Genomic DNA, 10,821 nt, shown 5'->3' with positions numbered 1-10,821 from the left:
CGACTCATTGATTGGTGCATATTTATACACAGTATAATGAGATAAAGAGGAAAATAAATGCAGAATTAATTTTTATTTCTTACTGTGGGGCTTCAGCCCATTGTATTTCATATTAAACCAATACTAACCTATAAAAATAAATCAGTTAACCCAGTCATTTGTTATAATCTAAAGAACTATCGATAGTTAACTATGTATTACACAGTTTTAAGTTACTCCTTTATTTTTTTTTAGAAATTAAAAAAATAAATATTTCAATATTAAATAGTGAAATGCATTCTAATTTATAATAATGTACTACGTAGTTAATTAAGTTGATTGGAATACCATCAGAGACAACCGAGTACCATTGAGACAAAAGTTATCTTGTGTTGTTGTATTGTTTTTTTTATCAGTGGCAAAAAATTAGCTACTGTAAATAGTCTCAAAAAGGCAAAAAGGTTTACAACAAACATTAGAACTAAACTGATTTGTCCTAATGAAATCTGATCTATTACCAAAATCTTATGTCAGTCTTTGATACATTAGATCAGGAATAGGCAGCGTGTGGCTTTCCAGCTCCTGTTGGACCAAATCACTTGGCGTTTTCTGCTATTTTCTGGCTTAACCACAAATTGCCTAAGCCTGCATCAAATACTATACCACAGTGCTAATGTCATCAGCTTCGTCAGGTTTTTTTTGCCTGCTTGGCAGGGATTTCAAGTATTCAAGATGACGTCTTGCATCCTCTTGGTTTTGCCGTACATAGTATACCACATATGATATCACCATGGTGAACCAGCCAAACATAGTGACCAACATGGCATAATCTGTTGTCCTTTTGGGAAGATTGCAAAGATCAGCATCATTAGCATTAGTCAGCAATGCCCGTCCCGCATGTTCATCCAGCACGGCTGTTTTGCAGATAATATTGCTCGCAGTCTCATGATTAGATGCCATGCTTCGCAGAACCTGCTGAAGAGTACAGTCGCAATGCCATGGGTTGTTAGCAATCCGGGCCCTTGCCTTCAAGTTATTGAAAGCATTTTCATGGACGCTTACAATCTGGTTATCCGACAGATCTAGGGTCTGTAAGGTCTCTGCTACACCTTTAAAAGAATGTTCATCTATAAACTCAATGGCGTTTTTGGATAGGTTGAGAACTTTCAGTTGATGGAGATCTTTAAAAATCTCGTTAGGGATAGAGGTTATCTGATTAGAGTCTAAGTAGAGCAAAACAGTTTCCGGGGGAATGTCTCTAGGTATTTCCTTGAGATTTGCATTACTGCAACTGACATTTAAGCCTCCGGAATGAGAGCACAGACAGCCTTTGGGACACATACTGGCAGAATGAAAGCACAGTATCATCAGAACAAAGCTTTGTAGGAGCAGACACATGGAGAGAGAGCGTGTTAGCCACAGGTCTACCAAATTCATGCTTAGATGTCAGCATAATAACATGACTACTCCTCATTTACCCAAAAGAAGTAATAAAAGATGCACCGGAGCATAGATGTAGCTTCATTTTTTAGAGTTCTTTGAATGGAGGACTGTAGCACTCATCAGTTCAAGGAAGGCACCTAAAGGGAAAAAATACAGCGCAGTTAATATGATTAATAGTTGCATTTCCTTCATATTATAGTATATGACAGTCAGGATAAATGTGTGATTACTCACAATCTCTTTAAAATTTGTTAAATTTTTTCCTCATTTTTTTCTTCCTTATAATCGAACTATTCATTTATTATGCCAATACCTGTCATACTGTACACTAAGTTCGAGCATTAATCTTGTGCTGCACATTCTGTAACCCTGACGGTCAACGTTCACTACTCTGTCAATTCTCAGCCACTGACAATCAGCTTACAGCTCATTAGGACTTGTCCGTTAAAGAACATTTGTCTGAGGAAACAGAGTAGATTATCATAGTTTACAGTTTATATTATAGTCGACCCACATAAAAGTTTTGCAAAAACAGTAAAATATATTTATTTACAATGCATAATTAGAGAAGGATACATCTAAATTATTATTTTTTTTTTAAATTCTTTATTGTTTTCTTAGACAAATGTATAAATTTCGTAACGTACAGTTTGTAAATAATAGATAATAAAAAGTGATTATACACAAGATTGATACAATTAACCCCATTACCCACCCACCCCCCCTAATTCACTGTTGTGAGGTCCGACCATACCTTTTTTGATACTTTTATTTCAGTTACCTATACTACAAATGCCCGGGGATTAAGGGGCGGAGATCCAACCCATTCTAGCTACGCTTTTGATTTTCTTGCTATTCTACCATAGACATCGATGGTGTCAATCAGGGCCAGCCACTCGGAAAAACTACGGCTATTATTGGTGCCCCAATATTTGACTATCAGGGCCTTTGCGGCCATAAAACCCTCCAAGCAAATTCGTGTCTGGTGAGGCGTTAAATCACTAGGGGAGAAGGAACACAGTATTGCCTGCGTAAAGCAACAGTCCAGTTGGACCTTGTGTCTTCTAGATAATTCCTCATAGATACAGGTCCAAAAACTACTTATTTCTGGGCACTTCCATAGTATGTGACTCAGATCAGCATTTTCTGCCGAACACTTCCAACACTCATCCTTTTTTTCTTTATATATTTTGGCGAGGAAGGCGGGGGAGTAGTATAGGCGATGTACAATCTTGAACTGGATCAGTCTATATTTCTGAGAGATCGATATTTTTTTAAATATTTTTGTATACTATATCCCAGTCCAAGATACTCCCATCGCCCAGTTCAGCTTCCCAGCCTCCCTCGCTTTTAAATGTTATTATTTCACCAAGAGAATCCCGAAGTCTGTGATATATTTGGGAAAGTGTGAGTTGTGTATCCTTAAATTTAAAGCAATAATCCAAAAAGGAGTTTGCCCTAATAGTCAAAAGGCATTTATCCTGAGTGCTCATAAATGCGTGACTGATTTGTGCATATCTATACCTATGCAAAAAAGTGGCAGTTGTGCCTTTTATTAATTTATCTAAGGGGATAATATTGCCATGTGATGAAATGTGAGTTAAACGATTGATACCGTGTGAATTCCAATATTTGTAATCTGCAATTAACATAAATTCATTTAAATTATGATTGTGCCAAAGTGGAGTAAAGTGAGTGGGATATGTTACGCCTAGTATCTTTTTAACTTTATTCCAGACCTTATTTAACGTATCACTAATTAGACACTGTTTTTTTCTTTTCCCCAGGTGACCAGTCTCCAAAATAGAAAAAATATCCCCATACGGCCCCTGAAAGTCCTTTGACAGGATACTTAACAATAGGGCAGGTTGGTGATCCCCCCCGCCCCACCCACCACATTATCTGAGCTGCAATATAATATTCCTGAAGGAAGGGGAGGGAGAGACCACCATCTCGCTCAGAAAGCCAAAGATATTTTTGTTTGATCCTAACCCTACCCCTCCCCAGATTAACTCATTCAGCAGTCTCTCCAACAGACCAAAGAATAAATCATCGATCCATATCGGACATGCAGTCAGAGGGTATAGAGTGATGGGGAGAATCACCATCCTGACCAATGCGATCCTTTCCGCCTGTGACAGAGGCAACTTCTGCCAAGTGCGGATCTTCTCCCTCACCTTGTTGATCATAGGGGTAATATTTAAATGATTGTATCTAGTCAAATCCGCGCTAATTCTAATACCCAGATATCGAATAGTGTCGGTGGGTTCAAGTGACCTAATACCTAGAGGCCCATCAGGAGGTGATCGAACAAGGGGGAGAAGTTCAGACTTATCCCAGTTTACTTTATATCCCGATAGTGAGCCATATTCTTCCAAAATGTTCATAACAGATAGAACTGCCTTCGATCCTTGTTTCAGAAAGACTAGAATATCGTCCGCATAAAGACTAATTTTATCTTCCTCTTCTCTCCCTCCGAAGCCAATAATCTTATTAGACTGTCGGATTCTGCATGCAAGGGGATCTAAGGCCAGGGCGAAGATCAGAGGTGAAAGAGGGCAGCCCTGCCGAGTACCTCGCTGTAAGGGGACCTGTTCGGAATCAATCCCGTTAATCTTAACGCTAGCGGTAGATCCACAATAAAGCAATTGCACCCATTTAATAAAGTGTTCACCCAGGTTCATTCTGTCCATAGTTCCCCACAGAAAGGACCACTCCACCCTGTCAAAAGCCTTCTCAGCATCCAAGGACAGGATGGAGCGGTCCTTCCCGTCCCCAATATAAATGTTAAGGAAGGCCCTACGGATGTTAGATTGTATATTTCATTTTGGAATAAACCCCGTCTGATCCGGATAGATCAGACAATGAATAACCCCCCTCAACCTATTAGCAAGCAATTTGGCTAATATCTTGTAGTCGGTATTAAGTAATGAAATTGGGCGATACGACCCAATTTCAGTCTTATCTTTATCCTTTTTCAAAATCAGAGAAATGGAAGCCTCCCTCAAAGAGGGAGGGAGTAATCCACTCCTCCAAGATTCATTAAGCGTTTGAAGAAGAAAGGGCAGTATAACTTTGAGATATACTCTATAAAGTTCAAAGGGCAGGCCGTCTCTGCCTGGAGCCGTATTACCTTTTATGCTATCGACGGCAATCTCCAGCTCCTCAAGAGTAATTGGTGAATTTAACCTGGAACAGTCTTGATCGGAGAGGCGAGGGAGTACCACGCTGTGTAAAAAGAGAGCCAGGGCTCCATCATCCTCCCCGAGGTCCGACTGATATAGTTTTGTAAAATGTTCTATAAAAGCTGATTTAATATTTAAATTTAAACATCTACATTTTAGTTAAAAGTAGCTATAAAGAATTCAGCCGACTCATTATCAGCACTATTTATAACTGATGCATAAATTTACACCTAGACTATGTTCACACGGTGGAATTTTCATGTGGATTTCAGCACATACATCGCATCAAAATCTATGTGAAATTTGCATTCACTCCACATTGCATACATGTAAAATAGTTCACAATCGTTCACAAATCCATTCACATGCATCAGAAATTTTCCAAAGCAGAATTTGTTTTGCTATCACACAAAAACCCCAATGAATGACAATGGGACAAATCTTTGAGTGGATCTGCTGCACTTGCCTTGGATTCCTACTCTAGAGAAGAAACATCTTAAATAATCCAGTGTGATGTCCATTTTGGATAATCCGTTTTGTTAGAATGATCCTGATTACAGATTGTCTTATTGCGCAGATCATTACTATCACTGATCACCAGTGACCACATGTAATCTGTGAACACAGCAGTAGGTAGGTGTTCAAATTGTCTGCAGTACCACTGCATGGAGAATGAAACATTATACTGGATTTAGACGGCCCAACTGGACAGGAAATTTTCAGAAAGGGACCGCTCCTTCCCGATAACTCCCTGCTAGTCAGTTAGATGCACCCCTCCGCCAAAATTATGAAGAGGCATCGCCATAATTTTGGTGCATCGTATGCCAGTGAAAATTCTAATTAAGAATGGCATTTCTGGTTCCCTCTAGTAGAATTTACCTAATTCAGGAAATAAATCTGATATAATGTTGCTAATATTGCAAGGCCAGCTGTGGCTATTAGGTGATGAAGCACAGCCAGTTGTTGCCATGCTTAATCTAGAGCCGGTATTTTATAGTTATGTGTTATATTTTTTAATGGAGCTCTTAAAAGTAAATCTACTTTCTTATAATGACATGAAAAAACATACATGGACTTCTTTTACTTATACTTATGACCACTTCTATTAAAAGAGGTTATCCCAAGAATTAAATAAAATCGAGTAATGGAGAAATGCACACTAGTATTTCAACTATATTATACATGAAAAAAAAAAACACTGCTCTCACAGTCATTTTCTCCCTTTTCTTCTTTTTACTCACAAATCCGGAGGAATTGTCAATTCCCTTTTTGTGGGTGGACAGCAGCTTGTCACATGTGACCATCAAGCACCTGCACCTCTCAGGAGTGCATTGCAGTCAGATCTTGTTCACTCTTTGAACCCCCAGAGACTAAATAGTCCCTTAAACACAGCACCAGCAATTACACTAATAAATAGCACTGTTATATGTAATGTCCTTCCTCAATTCCCCTCTCCACTGTCTGGACAGAGATATAGCTATATACTTTCATGAATTTAGAAGTAGGGATGAATAAAAGGTGGCTGGGCCACTTCAGCTGCTTCTTTATGAGATCACTATGTCAGCACTGAATGGAGGCAGAGATGCGGCCCCACACTGAATTGCAGGCAAAGGTTGGCCTGAATTCTTGCCACATAAGAAACAGCAGGGGGCGCTACCGAAAAAAGAAAACAATATTCTTATTGCATGTATATTATACTAATAATTCATTTGAAATTCTCTATTCAATGTATAGTATTAGCAATATTTTTTGCAGGTCAATCCCTTTAAGGTGAATTCAGGGAATAATTATAATGGAATTTAGCTTGTTTCCGGGTGGTGTTACATGTAGAGTGTATAAATATTGTGTTTGGCCGTGCAGAAGCCATATGGATTTATTATATATCCAAATGTTTGCTCTTGTTAATTAAGTTCCTGTGATGACAGTAATGTTCTTATTTATGTCTCTTCTCCATGTGCTCTAAAGATATCAGACAGACACATTAGTTCCACATTTGACTGCTCTCATTTACGTACTGTGTTCATTTTTTCTTGCTCCTGTTTCACTAATGCCCTAAATCAGTAAGCTATAATCTACAGGGAACAATTACTGATAAATGGAGTAATCGCATTTTGACACCAGCTGGCTGCAGCTGTTAGGGGCAGTATCTGTGATGCATTAACATTTATGGAACCTGAATTGTCATCTCGAAAGAGTGCTGGAATGGAAACACAGCTACATAAAAATGTGCACAAATAAATATATCATCAACAATCGATAGCTAATCACATTCTCCTATGCTAGAAAGTGACATTTTAACCCCTTAGTGACCACCCATATGCCTTTTTACAGCAGTCGCTAAGAGGCCTTAGGCTCAGCCGCCGCCTTTTCACATGAGTGCAGTGCTCCTGCTCTAACAGCTGGACCGGCAGGAGTGCCAACCCGGGCTGTTTAACCCCTTACATGGGGCCCGCCTCATGTAAGTCGAGACAGAGGGAGCGAACTCCCTCTGTCTCCCATCGGCAATCAACAAATGAGATTGCGAGGTGCCAATGTGTGTATAGCAAGGCTGGGACCTAGTGTAGGCCCCAAGCCTGCCTTGAGTGTTCTCCAGCAGGCTGCACCTCAGTATATTATTCACAGTTTGAACATAATCCTGTTCAGGGGAAGGATTGTAGAATGCGGTTGTATAACAACAAATTCACAGAACTACCACCATTCTAAAAAATAACCTTTATTATTTATTATATAAAAGTAGTAACACCCTTTCTATATAGATACAAAATATCAAATAACAAATGAAAAAAGAATAGGTCTGGTAGTAGGATCTTATTAGGATTATTTGATAGGGGTAGACATGGAATTGATAGGGGCCTAATGGGATGGTGGTCCCTATATCTAGCCCTAATGTAGGATGCCCTACCTAAATACGGAATAGCCGCCCCGATAGGGGCGATCCCGTTTCTCGTTCCTCCTAATATCCCTGGAGAGCCCTACAGGGGAGGAGGAGCTACCCTAAATAACGACCTATACTAAAGTACAGAAATAATAAGTAAATAATTACAATATGAGTACCCAACAATAGTGACGGTGAATATCCAGGTGAAAAATAACCAAAGATTAGAAAAAGATGCTCAAAAAACGTCCCTACGCGTTTCGCCTGGTTGTTGTCAGGCTCATCAGGGGACAAAATTGATCATGGAAAACCCAACACCAGAGTACCTAGTAAATTATTATGATATATACATTTTAATTCATTTATTTTTGATTTTCAATTACTTTTTGATAATTCATAAAATCATAATGACGAGCCACTGATTCTAATAAACAAAAATATATGTCAGCCTCATAATAGTAGGCAAATCCCAAAGAAATATATATCATGCCTATTATGGGTTTGAGAGATGGAGTCAAGACAATATATGGTCCAATCGGGACTAACTCTCACAATCCAAGATAAGGCTAAATACCGTTTATAAGTACACACTTGTATCCCATATAAAGTGTTAATTAATAGTAAAAACAGAAAATTTGAGACAATTATAGAGCCTAAATGGTGTAGAGATATAACTATATGCTGTAGCATAAAGATCACCAACATTAGGCCAGTTACACAGTGTAAGGGATAACACATCTATTGTCAATGCATAATGTAGCATTGTAAATGGTCAGATAGCGCTATCATGATGAGCGATACTTGCGTTCCCCAGAGAGAGCTGATGGGCCAGTGGGAATAACCATAGATGAGGATGCCAAAGCCTGCTGATAAATCCAAGTGGCACTGAGGTGCGCTGGCGTCCGGTCAATGGGATCCCATTGACCGGACGCCAGCGCACCTCAGTGCCACTTGGATTTATCAGCAGGCTTTGGCATCCTCATCTATGGTTATTCCCACTGGCCCATCAGCTCTCTCTGGGGAACGCAAGTATCGCTCATCATGATAGCGCTATCTGACCATTTACAATGCTACATTATGCATTGACAATAGATGTGTTATCCCTTACACTGTGTAACTGGCCTAATGTTGGTGATCTTTATGCTACAGCATATAGTTATATCTCTACACCATTTAGGCTCTATAATTGTCTCAAATTTTCTGTTTTTACTATTAATTAACACTTTATATGGGATACAAGTGTGTACTTATAAACGGTATTTAGCCTTATCTTGGATTGTGAGAGTTAGTCCCGATTGGACCATATATTGTCTTGACTCCATCTCTCAAACCCATAATAGGCATGATATATATTTCTTTGGGATTTGCCTACTATTATGAGGCTGACATATATTTTTGTTTATTAGAATCAGTGGCTCGTCATTATGATTTTATGAATTATCAAAAAGTAATTGAAAATCAAAAATAAATGAATTAAAATGTATATATCATAATAATTTACTAGGTACTCTGGTGTTGGGTTTTCCATGATCAATTTTGTCCCCTGATGAGCCTGACAACAACCAGGCGAAACGCGTAGGGACGTTTTTTGAGCATCTTTTTCTAATCTTTGGTTATTTTTCACCTGGATATTCACCGTCACTATTGTTGGGTACTCATATTGTAATTATTTACTTATTATTTCTGTACTTTAGTATAGGTCGTTATTTAGGGTAGCTCCTTCTCCCCTGTAGGGCTCTCCAGGGATATTAGGAGGAACGAGAAACGGGATCGCCCCTATCGGGGCGGCTATTCCGTATTTAGGTAGGGCATCCTACATTAGGGCTAGATATAGGGACCACCATCCCATTAGGCCCCTATCAATTCCATGTCTACCCCTATCAAATAATCCTAATAAGATCCTACTACCAGACCTATTCTTTTTTCATTTGTTATTTGATATTTTGTATCTATATAGAAAGGGTGTTACTACTTTTATATAATAAATAATAAAGGTTATTTTTTAGAATGGTGGTAGTTCTGTGAATTTGCACCTCAGTATAGTCAGTATAGCACTGATATTAAAACGCAATGCACTTAGGAATAGTGCATTGAATAAAGTAAAAAAAAAATGTATAAAATAAAAAAGAATCCAATTAAAAAATATGCTTTTTTCCATTAAATACAAATTATTTTTTTAATGAAAAAAATTGCAAAAATAAAATCTCCCCCACAAGTTTGGTATTGCCACAATCATAACGACCTGCATCACACAATTATCATGTAAATTATCTCCTATGGTGAACGGCGTAAAAAAAAAAAAAAAAATCAGAATTGCAAATTTTTGCTTAGTCGCCACCAAATAAACTTAACATGCCATCAAAAAGTGTTATTTATACCAAAATGATACCAAGGAAAACTATAAGTCATCCCACAAAAAACCCTCACAAAGCTCAGTAGAAAGCAAAATAAAAATATTATGGTTCTTGGTATACAAAAATGCAAAAACATTTTCTTTTTTTTTTAAAAAGGGCGTTTATTGCACAAAAGTAGTGAAATGCAAAAAAAACTAAATGTGTTTGGTATTGCTGTAATCGTACTGACCCAGAGAATAAGGATATTATGTTATTTATGCCAAAAAATTAACACCGCAAAATTTATAATGCTAAAACTTTGTGGCAGTACTGTTCCTTTATCCCATCTCCCTCCCAGGAAAAAGTTAATATAAGTTAATCAGAAAGTTATGTGTTTCCCAAAATGGCATCATTAAAAACTACAACTTGTCCCGCAAAAGAACAAGCCGTCATACAGCTACATAGACAGAATAATAAAAAGGTTATAGTTCTTGGAATGTAACGATGAACAAATGATGAAAAACGCTTGGTCAGTAAGGCCCAAAACAGGCTGTTCATTAAGGGGTTAAATAACTGCTGCGGGCTGCCCACACAACATACACTGTATGTATAGCAGGTCACAGCACTTATAATGCAGGATTTATTCCATTGCCAACCGTTATATGCCATAGTTCAAATACAAAGGCAGCTTTCAGATGGCAAGCTATTCTCAAGTAATTCAATAAATCCATACATAGCCAGCTAGATAGCAAATTTCTGGGTCAATTACCTTGACTACAAGTTAACAAGGAAGGAACATCACTTCTTTATATTGTATTTGCACATAATTCATACTTGTGGTAACAAAGGACATCTATAAACTTGGATACATGTTAACATATTGTTACAACATACCTTTTTGAAATGAAATATTTTCATAATGGTAACTGCAATTCATGTATCAAAATGTACCTGGCCTTGGTGGTCCTAAAAGTAATGGGAAATGCTACTTAAAGGGGTGTCTCAC

At 38.1% G+C, this 10,821-nt stretch overlaps 1 protein-coding gene across 1 annotated transcript in view; it reads right to left on the bottom strand.

Moving 5' to 3' along the window:
• Positions 1-556: 556 nt before the first annotated feature.
• Positions 557-10,821, bottom strand: part of LRRC3B (leucine rich repeat containing 3B) — a 286,235-nt gene continuing 275,970 nt past the window's right edge. Inside the window, exon 2 of the mRNA XM_040432392.1 lies at positions 557-1,559. Coding sequence (XP_040288326.1) covers positions 637-1,416 — 780 coding nt within the window. The 5' untranslated portion in view covers positions 1,417-1,559 and the 3' untranslated portion in view covers positions 557-636. The remainder of the gene's footprint in view (positions 1,560-10,821) is intronic.

The sequence above is a fragment of the Bufo bufo genome, chromosome 5, assembly GCF_905171765.1.
Source record: "Bufo bufo chromosome 5, aBufBuf1.1, whole genome shotgun sequence".
NCBI lineage: Eukaryota > Metazoa > Chordata > Amphibia > Anura > Bufonidae > Bufo > Bufo bufo.
This window is presented reverse-complemented; position numbering and strand designations above follow the sequence as displayed.